This window comes from Mercenaria mercenaria, chromosome 6 (assembly GCF_021730395.1).
Source record: "Mercenaria mercenaria strain notata chromosome 6, MADL_Memer_1, whole genome shotgun sequence".
NCBI classification, from domain to species: domain Eukaryota; kingdom Metazoa; phylum Mollusca; class Bivalvia; order Venerida; family Veneridae; genus Mercenaria; species Mercenaria mercenaria.
The window spans coordinates 61,302,894-61,323,956 of record NC_069366.1 but is presented as its reverse complement, the minus strand read 5'-3'; the positions used below and the strand labels follow the sequence as shown (position 1 = coordinate 61,323,956).

At 36.1% G+C, this 21,063-nt stretch overlaps 2 protein-coding genes across 2 annotated transcripts; both read left to right on the top strand.

Annotated features, from left to right (window-relative positions):
- Positions 1-521: 521 nt before the first annotated feature.
- On the top strand, positions 522-7,901 carry LOC123550444 (uncharacterized). The gene is made up of 3 exons (XM_053546848.1): positions 522-601; positions 7,223-7,776; positions 7,885-7,901. Exons 1-3 carry the CDS (start codon positions 522-524, stop codon positions 7,899-7,901), a joined length of 651 nt encoding a protein of 216 aa, XP_053402823.1.
- Positions 3,622-19,776, top strand: LOC123548737 (GPI mannosyltransferase 1-like). The gene is made up of 7 exons (XM_053546070.1): positions 3,622-3,711; positions 7,938-8,106; positions 8,820-9,358; positions 10,000-10,150; positions 14,272-14,379; positions 15,440-15,544; positions 19,471-19,776. The coding sequence occupies exons 2-7, from the start codon at positions 7,960-7,962 to the stop codon at positions 19,774-19,776; spliced, it is 1,356 nt and encodes a 451-aa protein (XP_053402045.1). The 5' UTR covers positions 3,622-3,711; positions 7,938-7,959.
- Positions 19,777-21,063: the final 1,287 nt, after the last annotated feature.

Genomic DNA, 21,063 nt, shown 5'->3' with positions numbered 1-21,063 from the left:
AAGAGACCACGCTAAGCTATTTGAACAAAATTGAGAGAGGACTATACAAGAATTCTACAAACCATATTTCTTGATGCTTGATGGAGTCGTTCATAAGAGGAAAAAGACAAGGATGAATATCCGACAGGTAAAACCATGTTTAAGAAACACACTTTTTTCAAAGCACATCCCACAACACGCAGACATGCACATGACGAGCACACATAAATAGACAAAACGCACATGCACAGTAAATAAGCAATAAATGACAGCACAAATAAATACCACTTTTGAATGGTCAGTGGCAAAACCACCTTTGAGGGTTTAAACCGATTTAACCTCGCTGTTACCTTCACAATGTTCGAAATTCAGATGACAGTGTAAATAAAAGTAATCCCCGCCAACTGAATCCCTAACATAATCAGTGTCAACAAAAGATATGGCAAAAAAAACAAAACAAAAAAAAAAACACACACACACAAAAATTCTCTTGTCAATTTATATAAGAACCGGAGCACATGAGCTCTCTGCCATTGCAGAAGATGGAGCATCAAGAGAAACATCCTAAAGGACTTGACGAAACAGACCAGAAGACAGGTATCAAAACAGCTCAGTCCAAATAGTATTTAAAAATTCCATAGCAGAGTCCTGTGTCAGACACAATCAAAGAGAGAAGCACAGCATAAAACTGTAAAACGGTTGCTTGCGATGTATTCTCAAATAATTGGGTCACAACCTCTTTTAATTAAACGTTTTATGATTTTTCCAAATAAAGTAAGAAAATAACCGTCACCCCTGGTTTTACAATGTTCGTAAATCACAGCCCCTATGTAAATTGGGTTTTGATTTATGTTTTCAACCAATCTGAATTACGACAGTATTTAGAAAAATGTTTACGTAACTTACAAGAACGATAGTATTGATGAAGAATGTTATTTTTAATATATAGATTACGTTCACTGAAATCCTAAACTTGACAAAAGGCTCTGGCAAAACGAATTAACTGAGAAATATACACCCCATAAGATATTGCCTGGGTATATCTCCACCCAAATGGGAGAAGTTAACAACTTTAAAACTAAAATCATTTCTTTTGCTATAAACTTTGGTATGTATAGTATTGTAATACACAGAGAAATGTCAAACAAAAAGTGAAACAGTAGTATCTAAATTATTAGTTTTATTTAACTGGAGATCCTGGGGATAAATGGTATCTATCGCTTGAGCACACAAGAAAGGCGGATTTTCCAAGAATATTGCCAAGAAAGCGTGATGCATTGTTAAATGCGGTTGTAATGTCTGTCTGAAAGAATCAACATAAAACCATATAAAAACAAATCTGCAACAAGGGGTGCATATTTTGTTTCTACGTGAATACCACCACGCAATTACTTTCTGGACAACTGCATTTCCAAACCTGACGTAAATGTCATTTAAGAAAAGGAAATGATGTTAATAACTTCATCACATGTCCACATAAAAGACATTTTTAACTATGGAACTAGTAAATGCGCTTTATCGAAATTGCATGTGAGAAATCTATCATCCTCTCTGACAAAAGTCTTTTTGAGTTAGGACAGTTAGTTTGTCATTTATTTTATTATTTGGCAGAATGGTATACAAAGTAGAATAGTCATATACATGTACTGATGGAAGAAACTTTGTAATTATAAAAAAAAGGAATGCCTGACAATAAGTTAATTTTATATGAAAGCCATCCTCAAGTCTTTCATAACGCTGAAAGATTTTTTAAAAACGTACTTGATTGAAAAAGATATGACAGCTTGAAATTAAATTTAAGAAAATGGATAATCATGGAGACAGTCATCTTAGTGTGTTTACGGCATCATTTACACGCTGTTGAATTCCTTATTTAGCAAATATAATTTTAAATTTCTTGTTGTGAAGTTGTGAAAAGGTTTCTCTATTTTTAGCCCAGGCAGGCCTTAATAGCTGTCGATCCATATCATTTGTATGAACCTATGAGAGGTTTTATTCCCTTCAGCTCTGGAGGTCCATTAAAAGGATCATGTGGGATCATTTGAACAAACTTGAAAAACGACTCTACAAAATTACTAAAAAAAGAAACAAGTTAAAAGCTATGTGAAGATCCAGTAAGTGGTTCATGAGAAGAATTCACTTCAATGTTTATTCTTTGTTTAGTTCTAACCTATACAAGTGATCAAGTGGAACTATTTGAACAAAAATGTGGACGCCGAACGCCTGACAATCCTTCGATACTGATAGCTCACCCTAAATCTTTGGTTCAGGTGAGCTAAAAAGAAGCATGCATATATACTAAAGCAGCATTAAAATACGACAAGACTGAAACTGCTTACTCCATAGACTGCAAGTATATATTTATAATGGCATGAAGAACATTATTTTGTGCATCGAATATGTAGAGCCTAATTCAAAAAGTAAGTTGCAAACAAACGAAGGAAAATGCAAATAATTCAGGAAATATCAATGCCAAATAAACGCAGCCTAAAATTAATGCAAACATAATAAATACAACCACGAAAAACTGATCTATATATAACACTGTTCATAATAAATTGCAAGCGTCGTTCAGGTGCAGCAAAGGCAGAACCAATGCAGATAAGATATAGACAAAATGCAGTTAAACGAAGCAACAACATATATTGATATACACTTAGATAGCTGAACTCATTTGTAATCCCCGCCAGTGCTGTAGGAATTCATTTAGCCAGACATTGCATTTGCAGTCTCTGTCGCTCCAAGTAATATAATGCTTCAAAACATGACGTCAATGTCCATACCGAAAAGTCTGAGTACTTCAACACATGACATATATGTGTACTTAGATTAAAAGCCTGAGAATGGCTTAAGCCGGTGCTAGGGGGCGTGGGCAGTGTTGCGTTTTCCATTACTGCTCATGAACAGACTCAATCAAACCGAGTCTGTAATTTTCACTGTTTGCCTTGTTCTCGGTGCTCCCGAGGGATCTACTTTCCAGATTTTATTTACAGCTTTCTTGTCAACAGCAAAGGCCTGAAACTTGTCAGAAACTTGCCAGGGTAGGCTTGAATGCAGTTAAATTGAAACAAATGAATAAATATTTTGCTTTTATCTTGGAGAAATCTTTCACCCTTCTCTATCACTATTTCTGCCTTTTTTCCTGCTTTTACCAGTTTCATAGACAGAAGCAAAGCAGCTGCAGGGAAAGATGTCATCACATAACATAAATGGAAAATAAGAAAAAATGTAGCATATTAAGATTATCACAGCATAACTTAAAATATCCTTTTCCTTCTGCAACATATATTTATTCAATTTATTCTTATGCTCAAAACATCTTTATCTTCGATGGACAACCTGTTTAGAAAAACCAAATTTTACAAATATCTCAAGCGAAAGGCTAACATGCTGTACGAGTTCAGTGATAAGTGCAAATGATAGATCATGTAAGATTTGAACAACACTAAATGAGCACCAACAAAAAAAAATCTTTAATTTTCTATAGAACAGTTCATTGATATGTTATTAATACTGAATCAGTTTGGTCAGTTTTCGTTTGAAATCCATCTGTAAAGCCTAAAAATTACTGTCTAGATCACAATTAAAAAAACTCAAAACTTGATCTTACCTTATCTATCAGTGAACGTCATTACACGGAATTTACTCTCTCTAAAAATGAGTTATGTCCCCTCATTGAATTTACGCCATTTTCAAACAGGCATTGCTGATATCAAATTTTCAATTTACTTGGTGAGTAGTTAAATCGTAAGTCTTATAATCAGTAATAATTATTGCTTAGAAATAAGCTGACACCGTTTGAGGACCACTTCTCAAGTTCTGGTCTATCAGCCTCGCGTTTAGTCCAAATAATTTGACGTCAAAAGTGTTTGTGAAATATTTTCGTGATAGGTCATAATCCCTCTCTTTACGTCAAAACCAATAACCAGCTTTTCTTTGGTGAAATTAGATTTAGGTAAAGAAACGAACAGGCAATATATTTACACGATAATATCGTAATACAAAATAAAACTTTAGTGGACGCAATGGTCGAGCTAAGACGCTTTCCTACTGAGGTGAAGGCCCCTGGTTCGAATCCTGGCTACTCCCATTGTGGTATGTCCTTGGGCAAGGCACTTTATCATGATTGCCTCAGTCGACCCAGCTGTAAATGGGTACCAGCAAATTGCTAGGGGTCAGGTATAATTGGTTTTAACTGTTCTTTAAATAGGGTCGCTCAAAAGCTCTACAGAGCTTATGTTAATTGTTTCACAAAGCGACGCTAAATAAAATTTACCTTACCTTATAACTGAACTTATGGTTTAAACATAACAGTAAAACACATTAATAAAGCATAAAATTTGATAAACACAGTATGTTTCAGTTTGGCTACCTTGCTGTATTTACACGTCCGCCATTATACTCAGTACACGCTGACAGTGCGGTTGGTCGTTATCCATCATGTGACATGAATCGGAGCCATGTAAAATTTGTGTAAACTTTAGGGTGTATTGTTTAAAACAGTGACAAGCTCGTGTTTTGCCGTTTTTTCACATAAACATCAATTGAATGAAGGGGAAAAATGGATATTCTTTCCAGGTATCTTAAAATTTCACTTACATTTTTGTTTTTTAATAGTTAGAATGTGATTTAAAAATCGCTGCCTCTCCGCCCAGAAATTGTCGTGGAAGGCTCAACACAGAAAAGGTTGATATTGATCTATGCTAAAATTACCACAATATCGTGGCTCACGCACAATTAGTTGGACTACCTTGCGTTATTAACTTAAGATCACACTCGCGATATAAAAAACCCAAAACAGTGAAAATGTGGGTTTTTGTAATCATTTTTACAGCAAAATTGACAAAAATAACACATTTATATCAATAGCTTGTAAAATCTCAATTTTTTGACCATTTTTTCTTATAGGTCACACTAGCATAGAAATTAAAATATTGTTTGTTTGTCCTTGACTAAATTGGATAAGAACTGGAGAATTAAGAGATATGACACAGATATGATATACTAACATGCAATGGTTCTTAAGACTTTGTATCTACTAATAGTGCTTAACTTTTGGCTACAATTTTAAAGTTTTGTTCGGATTTATACAGTGACTATTGTTTTCCATTCGGACCCCTATAGAGAAACCAGATCAGAGGAGCTTAAGGGTCATATCTGGCTCAGACGCTCTGTAACAGATGAAGGTAACAAAGTAACATTGACTTATCAACACGATAAAATTACCACAACTCAAATAATTTTATATCAATCCCAAGAAAACAATTAATTTTATTTTCTTATCAAAAAAAAGCTTTCTTAAATAATTAATTGATCGGGCATTTAAATATAATAAGCACATGTCAAAAAAATTATAGAACAATAGGTCTGCCACTTGCATATCATAGATACAGGTAAGTATTACAGGGCTTGGGCTAGTGTGCAACTTGAGCAGAATAGTCGCCTTGTAGCTCCTGACATCAAAGAAACTTGAAGTTGCCTGATATTATTTATCCCAACTCCACAAATTATCCATCATCAGCCTTTTGACACTTTATTCAAATACATGATAGCATAATTTAAGCTCTGTTTACTTCAGATGCATGTAAAATTTTCCAGAGAAGTGTGAAGGCGATTGTAGTCTTTGCTACTTTTATTTTGAAAACTGATTGTTGATCATTAAAACTAAGCAGTAAGGATTTATTTTACATTTATTTACATTTACAAGTACTCTCTGAAAGCACTTGTCCTGACCCGAAACTAGCTTGTCTTGACCTCTTTGAATGTATCTGTAAAATATGCAATAAATCACTGTTTTTGAAAGATCTACATTTTTATCAGAATTGGAACACTCATCTAACCATTTTGATAAAAACATAATTATGTTTTCAGCTCACCTGAGCAGCAATGCTCAGGTGAATTTTTGTGATCGCTCGATGTCTGTTGTCTGTCTGTCATCTGTTGTCTGTCAACATTTAGCTTGTGTATGTGTATAGAGGCTGTATTTTTCAAGCGATCTTCATGAAATTTTGTCAGAATGATTACCTTGATGAAATCTAGGTCAGGTTCGAAAATGGGTCATCTGGGGTCAAAAATTTGGTCACTAGGTCAAATCAAAGAAAAACCTTGTGTATGCGATAGAGGCTGTATTTTTCAACTGATCTTCATGAAATTTTTTCAGAATTATAACCTTGATGAAATCTAGGTCAAGTTCGAAAATGGGTCATCAGAGGTCAAAAACTAGGTCACTAGGTCAAATCAAAGTAAAACCTTGTGTATGCGATAAAGGCTGTATTTTTCAACTGATCTTCATGAAATTTAATCAGTATGTTTACCTTGAGGAAATCTAGGCCAAGTTTGAAAATTGGTCATCTGGGCTAAAAAACTAGGTCACTAGGTCAAGTAAAAAAAAAACCTTGTGTATGCAATTGAATTGATCTTCATGAATTTTGGTCAGAATGATTGCCTTGATGAAATCTAGGTCGAATTTGAATATGGATCATCTGGGATCAAAAACTAGGTCACCAGGTCAAATCAAAGAAAAACATTGTGTATGCAATAGAAGCAGTATTTTTCAGTTGCTCTTCATAAAATTTTGTCATAATGATTGCCTTGATTAAATCTAGGTCGAGTTCGAATATGGGTCTTTGGGGTCAAAAAGTAGGTGAAATAAAAAAAACCTTATTTATGCGATAGAGGTTGTATTTTTCAATAGATCTTCATGAAATTGGTCAGAATGATTGCCTTGATGAAATCTAGGTCAAGTTTGAATATGGGTCATCTGGGATCAAAAACTAGGTCACTAGGTCATATCAAAGAAAATACTTTTTAAACTCAAGAGACCACATTTTTTGTAAAATCCTAATGAAAATTGGCCAGAATATTTGTTTCCATGAAATCGCTAGGTCAAACATGTTTACACGGTCAGAATGTTTATCTTGATGATTCCTAGGCCGAGTTCGAAACTGGGTCATATGGGGTCAAAAACTTGTTAACACTCTAGAGGCCATATTGATGACCATATCTTCATGAAACTGGGTAAGAATGTTTATCTTGATGATTCCTAGGTCAAGTTTAAAACTTGGTCACCTAGTCAAATCAAAGGAAAAGCTTGTCAACGCTCTTGAGACCACCTTTATGACCATATCTTCATGAAACTGGGTAAGAATGTCTATCTTGATGATTCCTAGGCCAAGTTTAACAGGTGAGCGCTGTATGGTCATCAGGACCCTCTTGTCTTTAGATTCTTGATATTGTTCCTTAGTATCTCATCACGTTCTCGACCCAGCCGGCCCATCTCCCTACACCTTCTCAACCCTGCCAGCCCCACTCCCTACACCTTCTCAACCCTGCCGACCCCACTCCCTACACCTTCTCAACCCTGCCAGCCCCACTCCCTACACCTTCTCAACCCTGCCGGCCCCACTCCCTACATCTTCTCAACCCTGCCGGCCCCACTCCCTACACCTTCTCAACCCTGCCAGCCCCACTCCCTACACCTTCTCAACCCTGCCAGCCCCACTCCCTACACCTTCTCAACCCTGCCAGCCCCACTCTCTACACCTTCGCAACCCTGCCAGCCCCACTCCCTACACCTTCTCAGCCCTGCCAGCCCCACTCCCTATACCTTCTCAAGCCTGCCAGCCCCACTCCCTACACCTTCTCAACCCCGCCAGCCCCACTCCCTACACCTCAACCCTGCCAGCCCCACTCCCTACACCTTCTCAGCCCTGCCAGCCCCACTCCCTACACCTTCTCAAGCCTGCCAGCCCCACTCCCTACACCTTCTCAACCCTGCCAGCCCCACTCCCTACACATGTATACAAAAAATTGTTTTAGTCACTATAAATAAAAAGTTATTGCTATTGAATTACTTTAATACCTATGCCTTTGTTGAATATGCTCGTTTTTTTATTTATATATCAGGCATTCTGTGTTTCTGATCATTTTACTTTACATGCATTTGTTGTCTCCCTTAGGTACCTGTATACACATCTCAGTATGGACATGGTAGTGCTGGCATTGGTTGGCTTTCTGTTACGTCTTGGTCTCATCATTTATGGAGAATGGCAGGACAGAACGATGGCTGTAAAATTTACAGATGTTGATTATTTTGTGTTTAATGATGCTGCTTCATATATCACTGAGGTACTGCATATGAAATATTGATGACCTTTAAATGGGACGCTTCATATATCATAGAGGCACTGTATATAATATGTTGCTAAACTTTAAATGGGTATGACTCCAATTACAAGTCTTTAGAACACTTGTTAAATACCAAATATCGTAAAACAGTTTTATCCGAATGAAGAAGAGGGTGTTTATTGTTAGCTTATGTCTGGAGAACTGGAGAACACTCTGCATACAGTCACCAAACTTCATTGGGTGATAGTCCTTGGTCAGTAGATGACCCCTATTGTTTTTGGGTCATAAGGTCAAAGATCAAAGTCACCTAAGATTGAAATTACTTACCCAGTTACCTTTGACAGACCATCATGATTGTTATTGATAAACAGCTCTTGTTTATAAGAATGATATTTATATGAAAAAGGACTAAATGCCTTATATGTTATAGCAACTTTCTATTCTCATGGCCTTTGTTCAGCATTTCTCCATTTGTCACATTCCATGTTCATTGTAACCAGTTTAGCATGTTCAAAACCTATTAGCATTTTATTACATGTGTGTAGAACAAGGTCATTTTTGAAAACCTAAGAAAATTCTGCCATTTTAATGAAGGTCTAGAAGCTGTCTTCTCTGTTATCAGCAGTTAGTTGTTGAAATAAGACAGAATATATATTCACTTAAAAGTGTACACAGTGTAATAGTGATAATAGATTCTTCTTTAATTACTTCAGGGAAAGTCACCTTACCTGCGAGCTACTTACAGATATACCCCGTTACTGGCATGGATGTTACAACCAAATATCTGGTTCTCATCGGTATTTGGGAAATTGTTGTTTGTCACCTTAGATGTTTATACAGGATTTCTTATCTATCGTATAATGAGCTCATCTAAAAGCCTCTCACTAAACTTTGCAAAGCTGTGTGCAGTATTTTGGTTATTCAATCCTCTACCAATGACCGTTTCAAGTCGTGGAAATGCAGAGTCCATAATGACGTGCCTTGTGCTTTTATGCTTAAAACTGTTCTTGGAGCGCAAAATCTTAACCTCAGCCATTGTTTATTCACTGGCGGTACATTTCAAGATCTATCCAGTAACTTATGCCATACCGATGTATCTTTTCCTTGGTGAGGATCATAACCAAATAAAGAGTCAGTCGCGAGGATTGTGGGAAACTGTCTGGAATGCTGTAAAACCAACAAGACGAAGAACAACATTTGTTTTGGCCACTGGTCTTACGTTAGCAGTATTGACAGGCATCTTTTATAACATGTAAGTCATCATAAACATTAAAGGAGTTAAACAAATTTTAAATTGATAATAGACAAATAATTAAACTTTATGTTAACTACATTTAATTTCTGTTTTCTGGATATAAACTATTACTCTTGGCTTAGTAAGTAAAGGAATTCTGGACATTGTAGTAAACATTCTGTTCTGACCTGGAATAAAAATTGTAAACTAGGGGTTAGCAGTCAGGTACTGTACTCACGCTTGAATGTTCATTTCTGTTAGAACTTCTGGAAAAATTATTCTCAGATAACTTTAATGTGTGATTAAATGTAACTAGGACTACCTATCTCTAATCAGTTATACAAAGTGAGAGATTCAAATTAAAAGTAATATGGTTTTCAAGATGTCGAAAAAATCTCATTTCTTGACAGTTACTTAATTTCATATTATTAGTTCTAATAGTTGTTTTTGGTCTATTTTTGTGGAATTCATAGTTATGTTCATCTAAAAAATCAAATGCCAACAGACAACTAAAATTTGTATTTTTTGACTTGTCTGTAAATTTGAAATCCATAAATTTATTTCCCTATGGTATAAACTAGTGCTTTGTCTAAATTTTACATGGACAAAACTAATTGATTTTACCTTAAAGAAAATATGAAGGAAATGAATACTTGCAGGTATGGCTGGGAGTTTCTGCAGCACACCTACCTGTATCATGTGACCAGGAAGGATATACGGCACAACTTTTCCGTGTACTTCTACATGTTGTATCAGCAGTCGGGGGCAGATACATCTGTTATAATAGGTCTTATTTCATTTGTACCACAGGTAAAGATTTAATGAATGAAGCCTAGCTTCTTTGTTTTGTATATGATATTTTGGTTAAAAAAGTTAAATTCTTAAAACACTTTTTTTTTTAACCTGCATCTTTTTGTGTTTTTTAACACATTTATTTCACAGTAGATAGTCACTTACATATTGTCATTCCTGAAAAATATACAAGGGTTTGATTCTGCTGGTCTTGGAACTGGCAGTAGAAGGAAAGAATGATCAACATTTACAATTTCATTACACCATCATTCCAGCTTTTACCACATATTATTATTAGTCTTATAACAAGATAAAATGTTGAGAAAAATTATTGTAAAATATGTGTATAGAGGACCATTTTGAAGAATTTTGAAGCATGTAACATTAGAGATGCTTTTGGTCAAATGACATCAGTCAGTGTAAATTACTGAATAAGAAATTGAACTTTTGAGTATGTTCGCGAGATTTTAATATGCATGAAGTTGTTGAAATGGTATCCTATTTTAATTTGAATTATGCTAATGGTAAATATTCATGTGAGGATTAATTTTTGGTCTATTTTTTAGATGTAACGCCTTGTGAATATAGCCAAATTTAAACCCTTGCGAAAATTTCTGCTTTTACAGTAAGTCAAAGAGTTATAAAAATAAATAGATCGGCAACTTGAAAGCATGTAGAGCAAATCTCGCCAAAATCCCACGGCTGTGGATGAGATCTCGTTAACGGAAGTGACACGTTTTGTATGCGAAAGAATGACACGGTGAATTAATTAATTATCACAGTATGACCATCTTTTTTTCTTTATAAGAAACGTGTATTTTTTGTCTTAAGACAATTTCATATTAAACAAATGTTGTTTTAAAAGCTAACATGTATTTTACATGTAGTTTTAAAGGTACAAATTGCAACTCCATGCTTGCTTCACTAAGATAATGTCGAATCACGCTCTGATGCGAGATCATGTGAGATTACAGCCAGTTGCCATTCTGTGTATTTTATACTTCTTTGAGTAAGTTGACTTTTATAGGTTATTAGTTTTGTATAGAGAAAAATACACAAGTATTGCAGTGGAAATATTGCACAACTTTAGAAGTATGTGAATAAGTGCATATTTCACAATGTAAAGCTGTTTTTTTTTATTACGTACATATCTATGCTTACCAATATTATATAAATGATATAAATTTCTGGTATTTCCACTTAAAATTGAAAATTTGTAGTAAATTAACGTTTTAATGCCACAAGACACATCCATATGATACCATACTCCTGATATATAATTTGAATGTCAATATGAAAAATGAGCCACGCCATGAGAAAACCAACAATGGTTTTGCGACCAGCATGGATCCAGACCAGCCTGCACATCCGCGCAGTCTGGCCAGGATCCATGCTGTTCGCTAACAGTTTCTCTAATTGCTATAGGCTTTGAAAGTGAACAGCATGGATCCTGACCAGACTGCGCGGATGCGCAGGCTGGTCTGGATCCATGCTGGTCGCAAAGCCACTATGTTGGTTTTCTCGTGGCACGGCTCAGATATATTATGTTTCTGTAAGTAAACATAGATTGAACATACATATGCTATTAAACATGTATTTGCATGTTTATAACTTCAGTTACAAAGAATGTTGGTGCTTTACTGGATTCACAAATGTACAGCTGTTTGTCTGTCCATCTTGTCCACACCACTTATTAACTGTTGGTGTGATTTTTATAAAACTAGCATAAATAGTAAAGCTCATCAGAACTACATGCAGAGCCGACAACATTAGGTCACAATATTTTTTAGGGCAAAATTACATTAACAGGTGAAAGTTCAAATAGCTTAACTTCATGTCCACTTTAAACAGTTTGGAATATTTTAAATTGCATCAGTTGTTCACCTCACTAAGAAGATGTGCAGAAAACACAACTTTGGTTTCTAGCTCCATGATCAAGTTCACATTCAGATGTTAAAGATTTATAAATCAAATTTGTGTGTCTTTCTTATCTTCTTACCTGGCTAGATTGTTAAACTCATCAAGACAACTTGCAGAGAGCAAACCTAAATCACTAGGTCCAAGGTCAGGGTCAAACTTGGAGGTCAAAGGTAAAATAACTTCATGTCAATTCCATATTGTTTAAACCCCTGGGAAGATTTTCATAGAATCAGTATACTGGTAAGTTGTTTATCTCATCAAGTCAACATGCTGAGCACTTTTCCTGTGGCAATAGGTCAAAGGTCAAGGTCATGCTTGAAGGTGAAAGATCAGATAATTTAAGTTCATATTTACTGTGTATCTTCTCAAATGCTTGGAAATATTTCCATAAAACTAGTGTTAATCAGTTACTTGTTGTATGTTACATGTTTTGCTGTTGTATGTTTCTGGTTCTGCTGTTGTATGTTTCATGTTCTGCTGTTGTATGTTTCTGGTTCTGCTGTTGTATGTTTCAGGTACTGCTGTTGTATGTTTCTGGTTCTGCTGTTGTATGTTTCAGGTACTGCAGTTGTATGCTTCAAGTTCTGCTGTTGTATGTTTCAGGTTCTGCTGTTGTATGTTTCTGGTTCTGCTGTTGTATGTTTCAGGTACTGCTGTTGTATGTTTCTGGTTCTGCTGTTGTATGTTTCAGGTACTGCTGTTGTATGTTTCAGGTACTGCTGTTGTATGTTTCTGGTTCTGCTGTTGTATGTTTCAGGTACTGCTGTTGTATGTTTCTGGTTCTGCTGTTGTATGTTTCTGGTTCTGCTGTTGTATGTTTCAGGTACTGCTGTTGTATGTTTCAGGTTCTGCTTGTTTCTGGTTCTGCTGTTGTATGTTTCTGGTTCTGCTGTTGTATGTTTCTGGTTCTGCTGTTGTATGTTTCAGGTTGTGCTGTTGTATGTTTCAGGTTGTGCTGTTGTATGTTTCATGTTGTGCTGTTGTACGCTTCAAGTTCTGCTGTTGTATGTTTCTGGTTCTGCTGTTGTATGTTTCTGGTTCTGCTGTTGTATGTTTCAAGTTCTGCTGTTGTATGTTTCAGGTTCTGCTTGTTTCTGGTTCTGCTGTTGTATGTTTCTGGTTCTGCTGTTGTATGTTTCAGGTTCTGCTGTTGTATGTTTCTGGTTCTGCTGTTGTATGTTTCTGGTTCTGCTGTTGTTTGTTTCTGGTTCTGCTGTTGTATGTTTCTGGTTCTGCTGTTGTATGTTTCAGGTTCTGCTGTTGTATGTTTCAGGTTCTGCTGTTGTATGTTTCAGGTTCTGCTGTTGTATGTTTCAGGTTCTGCTGTTGTATGTTTCAGGTTCTGCTGTTGTATGTTTCAGGTTCTGCTGTTGTATGTTTCAGGTTCTGCTGTTGTATGTTTCTGGTTCTGCTGTTGTATGTTTCATGTTCTGCTGTTGTATGTTTCTGGTTCTGCTGTTGTATGTTTCAGGTTCTGCTGTTGTATGTTTCTGGTTCTGCTGTTGTATGTTTCATGTTCTGCTGTTGTATGTTTCTGGTTCTGCTGTTGTATGTTTCTGGTTCTGCTGTTGTATGTTTCATGTTCTGCTGTTGTATGTTTCTGGTTCTGCTATTATGTGTCTCAGGTTCTGCTTTTGTATGTTTCATGTTCTGCTGTTGTTTGTATGTCTCAGGTTCTGTTGTTGATTGTTTCAGGATCTGCTGTTTTGTGTCTCAGGTTCTGCTGTTGTTTGTTTCTTGTTTTGCTGTTGTATGTCTCAGGTTCGCCTATTGAAGGTTTCAGATTTTGCTGTTGTATGTTTAATGTTTTGTAAGTAAGTTAGTAACGACTTTATTTCCAGAGGCTACACATTAGGTTTCCCCATCTACCATCTACCATGTGGGCATTTTGCTGTTGTATATCTCAGGTTCATGTATTGAATGTCTCAGATTTTGCTGTTGTATGTCTCAGGTTCATCTATTGAATGTCTCAGATTTTGCTGTTGTATGTCTCAGGTTCACCTATTGAATGTCTCAGATTTTGCTGTTGTATATCTCAGGTTCACCTATTGAATGTCTCGGATTTTGCTGTTGTATGTCTCAGGTTCACCTATTGAATGTCTTTTGCTGTTGTATGTTGTTGCAAGTTCTGCTGTCGAATATTTCAGGTTCTGCTGCTGCTTCTGTATGTTTCAAGCCAAGCAGTTGTACATTTCAGGTTTTGCCATTATATATTTCAGGTTCTGCTGTTGTTGGTATTCTCTTTCAAGTTCTACACAGATCCTGCTCTTGTGTTCTTCTTGAACACCTTTGCCTTTGTTACTTTCAATAAGGTGTGCACTTCACAGGTAAGTCTTATAAACTTTCAGCTTCTCCTGTGTTATTAATTTAGGTCAGTATTGAAAAAAAAAAATAGAGATAGTGCAAGTTAAGTAAAAGATCATGTATTTCTTTAGTTGTTTAATTGGTCTAAATCACCCCTATTTATGGAAAAGGTTTTGATTCAAATTTTCTAAGAACATTGCGTTGTATGTCAATCATACTTGACAAAAATTCACTGTGGAGAAATACCTACTTATTTTTGCATAACAGTGCTTCACAAGACGCACACAGCAAAAATGATAGTTATAAAATGACACAAATCTCCTTGAAACAATGACTTACACCTCAAATAATGATCAAATCAGCAAATAATTATAATCAGAATGACTTAAAACATTCTATAGTTATGCTTGTTAATGCCAAGTTTCAGGACTGGTGTAAACCAATTAAAGAGCTCTCCTAAAGGTTGTTTTGTTTTCTGTTTTTAGAACCAGCCAACAGTTTCAAATAATTTGAAATAGTTATGTAAAATAACTTTTTTTTGTGTTAAAGGTGATGTCAAATCAACCATTCAGAACATGATACTTTGAAATTTCTTGCTGTATTTTAAACTTACCCCACATGTGCCTTTAGACCGGAGAAGGGGTAATCCCACATGTGCCTTTAGACCGGAGAAGGGGTATTTATAGGACTGATAATCAGCACAGAAAATGTTTTCATCATGATTGGTGTTTCATTTTGTTTCGTTTAGCTTTGAAATTATCACAGAAGAGAAATCGTGAAATACGAACAAAACCATCTACAGGTACTCTGTTTTCAAGCACGAATGAGTTCAAAACTGAACGTCAGAATATACTTAGGTATATGTAACAGCTTTGGGTTGATTTTGTCATCAAACATATTGCATAAAATAGTCACATTAATTTTTGACTCTACAAGAGGAGTTGCGTTTAAAGCAGTTTAATGTAAATTACACTATTACATGTACACTATAATTGATAAAGGATAGCGTATGCTTTGTAAAAACCAGTGGGAACTTGGATACATACTTTAGATATAAACAACCATCAATTTTGTCTTTTTCAGTATTTTTTGTGGTATTTATGCCTACTTCCCCTGCTGTTACCATATCTCACCAAGATGTCTCGTACAAAAGCTGTCACTCTTGTTGTACTGTGGTTCACTGGACAGGTAAACTTGTGTTTTCACTGTAGAAAGAGCTCCTCAACTTTGCTCAGTAGATAATGCACAAGATTATGAGTCAAGAGGTTGTGAGTTTAATTACCATGCTTTCATTTAAATTTGACAGTGAAATCATTCTTTAGCCTACCTGATGAGGAAAGATAAGGATTGCTAACGGGAGATCATTTTAGCTCAACTGTCACGAAGTGACAAGGTGAGCTATTGTGACCGCTTGATGTCCGTTATGCGTCGGCCGTTAACAATTTCTAAAAATTTTCTTCTTGAAAACCACTGGGTAGAATTACACCAAACTTCAGAGGAATGATCCTTGGGTGGCCCCCTTTCAAATTTGTTCAAAGAATTGAATTCCATGCAGAACTCTGGTTGCAATGGCAACCGAAAGGAAAAACTTTAAAAATCTTCTTGTCCAAAACCACAGGGCCAAGGGCTTTGATATCTGGTATGTAGCATCATCTAGTGGTCCTCTACCATTAATTGTTCAAATTATCCCCCTAGGGTCAAATATGGCCCTGCCCCGGGGGTCACATGGTTTATAAAAAACTGAAACTGAAACTGTTTCATTTGATTAAACGTCTATTTTTACGCAAAACATATTCAATGGCGTTTTACAAATACATAAAAATACGACAAAAAATAAGATATTTAATGACATATAACATAAATGAGCATATTAAAATACCATTGTGAATAAACTATTTAGTAAGCATTAAAAAAAAGATCAGACATCAGATAAGATTAATAAAATATTAGAATATTAAGATACAATAAGACAGCTGTTTGTTATTAAGTAAGAATAAGTGGGTTATTGCGACATGTCCAGAAGTTATTACAAACAACTGTATTTTGTATTTGTTATAATATAGTTCATCATGGTTTATATAGACTTATATAGGGAAAACTTTGAAAATCTTCTTGTACAAAACCACATGGCCTAGGGCTTTGATATTTGGTATGTAGCATCCTCTAGTGGTACTCTACCAAGATTGTTCAAATTATCCTCCAAGGATGAAATGTGGCCGCGCCCCAGGGATCCCAAGTTTTACATAGACTTATATAGGAAAAAAAGTTTAAAAATCTTCTTGTCTGAAACCACAACACTTAGATCTTTGATATTTGGTTTGTAGCATTGTTTTATGGTCTTCAACCAAAATTGTTCAAATTGTACCCCTTGGGTGAAAAGAGGCCCTGCCCTGGGGGTCCCAAGTTTTATAGAGACTTATATAGGAAAAAGCTTTAAAAATCTTCTTGTCTGAAACCATACGACATAGGCTTTTGATATTTGGTATGATGCATTGTCTAGTAGTCCTCTACCAAAATTTTTCAAATTATGCCCCTGGGGTTAAAAAAAAATTGCTCTATAGTGATCCATATTTGTAGTAAGTTTTGTGAAGATCCATCACCGGCCAACTTTGTTTTGTAGGAATTTATGAATTTTAGAATAGTTTGAGGGCATTTTCTCTGAAGGAACTTAAGAGATCCTGATGAAAGATGTGTATGCACTACCACACTATAGTGGTTAGGTTAATATTGATGCATTTGCACTACATCTCTGTTACTGACGAAACGATTTGCATAAAATCTATTTGTTTCACATCACCACATCCATTATTTGACTCAAGTGCCTTAACTCTGCCACCAAAATTCTATGAATTATCCCCCATTTTACTTAAAATTTCAAGTTAATGTTTTGATGCACTTTTCACTCTCTCTATTACCAAATTAGTTGTACCACATCATCACACACATCATATGACACAAGAGTAATAACTCTTGCACAAATATTTCATGAATTATGCCCTCTTTTTACTTAGAATTTCAGGTTTTATTTGATGCTTTTTTCACCCTATCTCCGTTATAGTTTAATGGATTTGATCCAGACTTAAAATATTTGTCTCACATCATCACCAACATCATATGACACAAGTTGCATAATGCTGGCACCATTATTTATGAGTTATGCCCCATTTTTTTATTCGAATTTTTCCTTTCAAGCTGTGATGCACTTTAGCTCTATCTCAGCTGTTACTATACAGATTTGATTCAAATTATAGTTGTTCCACATTATTAGCCACATGATAAGACACAAGTAGCTCTGAAATTATTCGTTCTCCACCTCAGGTAATTCATGTGGGGAAGTTGGCATTTACTTGCGGAGAACAGATTTGTACTGGTACAGAATCCAGGAACACTGGTTAGGTTAACTGACTGCGTTGTATGACTGAAATACTGTTGAAAAACGGCATTAAACCAAAGAAAAAAAACAAAACAAAAAATAAATAAATAAATGACTTCTGTTGCATCACTTTACAGAAATTTTCCATGAATTATGTCCATTTTATACATCTTTAATATTTTGATACACTTATCTCTATTTCTTTTATATTTGAATAAATTTGACACAAACTGTTGGCCAGTATCTTCATCTGCATGGAGTCATAAAACACTCCAGTGACAGCTCAAGCTTCCTCAGATGTGCCAATTTCACTTTCCAGCACCAAAGTAGTAGTGCATGTTGGCATTTGTGGCAGCTCTTGTGTGTATTCAAAGTGTTAAACCCAAAATTGCATATGGGTAAAATCTTAAAAAACTTAGGTTCACTACCACAGTGCTATCTTGCCATAGGAAAAAACTAATTAGAAATGGGGAAAATTACATACTTAGGTACAGAGAAATTTAAGGTGTATACGTAATGTTTATGATATTTTTTTCTTGTTTTTCTTTCTATGCCCCCGAAGAGAGGCATATTAGTTTTCAACTGTCCGCCCGTCCGTCCGTTCATTCCTTAGTCACAACGTTAACTTTTTGCATGAAGGCTCTTTACTCGCGAACCACTGCACCCAGGACCTACAAACTTCACATGCTGGTAGTACTTATTGAGTACACCTACCCTACTGACTTTGAGGTCACCAGGTCAAAGGTCAAGGTCACAGGGGCCAACGTTAACTTTTTGCATGAAGGCACTTTACTCGGGAAATACAGCACCCAGGACCTTCAAACTTCACTTGCTGATAGTACTTATTGAGTACACCACTCTTACTGACTTTGGGGTCACCAGGTCAAAGGTCAAGGTCACAGGGGCCAACATTAACTTTTTGCATGAAGACCCTTTACTCGCGAAATATAGCACCCAGGACCTTCAAACTTCACATGCTGATAGTACTTATTGAGTACACCACTCTTACTGACTTTGGGGTGACCAGGTCAAAGGGCAAGGTCACAGGGGCCAACGTTAACTTTTTGCATGAAGGCACTTTACTCGCGAACCACTTCACCGAGGACCTTCAAACTTTACATACTGATAGTACTTTATGAGTACACCTACCCTACTGACTTTGGGGTCACCAGGTCAAAGGTCAAGGTAACAGGGGCCAATGTTAACTTTTTGCATGAAGGCACTTTACATGCGAACCACTTCACCCAGGTCCTTCAAACTTCACATGTTGATAGTACTTATTGAGTACACCACCCCTACTGACTTTGGGGTCACCAGGTCAAAGGTCAAGGTCACAGGGGCCAATGTTAACTTTTTGCATGAAGGCACTTTACATGCGAACCACTTCACCCAGGACCATTAAACTTCACATGTTGATAGTACTTATTGAGTACACCACCCCTACTGACTTTGGGGTCACCAGGTCAAAGGTCAAGGTGATGCGGGGGCATTTGTCACCATTAGTGACAGCTCTTGTTTTTTGAGAAATTTTAACTGACTGACATCAGTGACATTGTTTATTGCTCCATAATCAAAACTTTGTGTTAGATATTGTTAATGTATATTTCTATAAACTTTTGCATGTGTTTAGTTGAAAATATCATTGTTGCTTGTTATTGCCTATTTTTTCAATGGATTCGTTTTGAATATTCTTTGTTAATTTCAGTGTTCACATATTTGTTATACAAATTTTCTGTTACAGGGGATGTGGCTGCTACCAGCTTATTACCTGGAATTCCAAGGCTTGAACACTTTCCTTTACATTTGGTTTGCTGGCCTCTTCTTCTTTATCATCAATTGTTACATTCTGTATGAGATTATAAACAATTATTCCAGTATGCCGTATGTTTTCGAGAGATCTAAACAATTGGTGGTAAAAGATCGTGTTGCTGAAGATGAACTAAACCATGAAAATAGGAGCATGAAAATTGAACAGACTGTATCAGGTGAAAAAATCACAAGAAATACAAGGTCTCAAACTAGAAGAAGAAATAAAATCAAAAACTGATACTGTTGTGTTTTATTTGATTAATGATTATTAATTAATGAGCCTTGCCATGACAAAACTAATATAGTGCGTTTGTGACCAGTCTGCGCATCCGCCCAGTCTGGTCAGAATTCATGCTGTTCACTGATTGTTTTTATACACCCGTTTGAAAAACGGGACATATTATGGGAACGCCCCTGGCAGTTGGGCTGGCAGAGTCCACAGACTTTGTCTGGAGCATATCTTCTTCATGCATGGAGGGAATTTGATGAAACTTGGAACTATTGTTCACCATCATGAGATGGAATGTCATGCACAAGAACCAGGTCCCTAGGTCTAAGGTCAAGGTCATACTTTGAGGCCAAAGGTCAGATATAAGAAGGACTTTGTCTGGACCATATCTTCTTCAGGCATAGAGGGATTTTGATGCAACTTGGCACACTTGTTCACCTTCATGAGACGGAGTCCCTAGGTCTAAGGTAAAGGTCATACTTAGAGGTCAAAAGATACAAGAATGAAAACTTTGTCACTTCTTCATGCATGGAGGGATTTTGATATAACTCTGCACAGATGTCCACCACCATGAGATGGAGTGTCTTGCGCCAGATCCAGGTCCCTAGGTCTAAGGTCAAGGTCACACTTAAAGGTCAAAAGTCAGATACAAGAATGACTGTCTGGAGCATTTCTTCTTTATTCATGGAGGGATTTTGATGTAACTTGGCACAATTGTAAACTCTGAGATAAATACCAACTTGTTGAGTCTTCAAGTTCAAAAATGGGTCCTCTGGGGTCAAAAACTAGGTCACTAGGTCAAATCAAAGAAAAACCTTGTGTATGTGATAGAGGCTGTATTATTTCACTTGATCTTCATAATGATTACCTTGATAAAATCTAGGCCAAGTTTGAAAATGGCTCATCTGGGGTCAAAAGCTAGGTCACTAGGTCAAATCAAAGAAAAACCTTGTGTATGTGATAGAGGTTGTATTCCTCAACTGATCTTCATGAAATTTTGTCAGAATGTTTACCATGATAAAATCTAGGTAGAGTTCGAAAGGGGGTTATCTAGGTTAAAAAACTAATTCAATAGGTCAAATCAAAGAAAAATCTTTTGTATGGGATAGAGGCCGTATTTTTCTGTTGATCTTCATGAAATTTTGTCAGAATGATTACTTTTATAAAGTCTAGGTCAAGTTTGAATATGGGTCATCCAGGGTCAAAAACTAGGTCACTAGGTCAATTCAAAGAGAAACATTGTGTATGCAATAGAGGCTTGTTTTTTTCAATTGATCTTCATGAAATTTGGTCAGA

Bases quoted from the DNA above. Each gene is read 5' to 3' on its own strand.
- LOC123550444 (XM_053546848.1), top strand. From the start codon at position 522: ATGGAGCATCAAGAGAAACATCCTAAAGGACTTGACGAAACAGACCAG. The intron at 602-7,222 runs GTATTTAAAAAT...ATTGTTCCTTAG, and splicing joins AAAACAGCTCAGTCCAAATA to TATCTCATCACGTTCTCGAC.
- LOC123548737 (XM_053546070.1), top strand. From the start codon at position 7,960: ATGGACATGGTAGTGCTGGCATTGGTTGGCTTTCTGTTACGTCTTGGT. The intron at 10,151-14,271 runs GTAAAGATTTAA...TATATATTTCAG, and splicing joins TTATTTCATTTGTACCACAG to GTTCTGCTGTTGTTGGTATT. The intron at 14,380-15,439 runs GTAAGTCTTATA...TGTCTTTTTCAG, and splicing joins ATAAGGTGTGCACTTCACAG to TATTTTTTGTGGTATTTATG.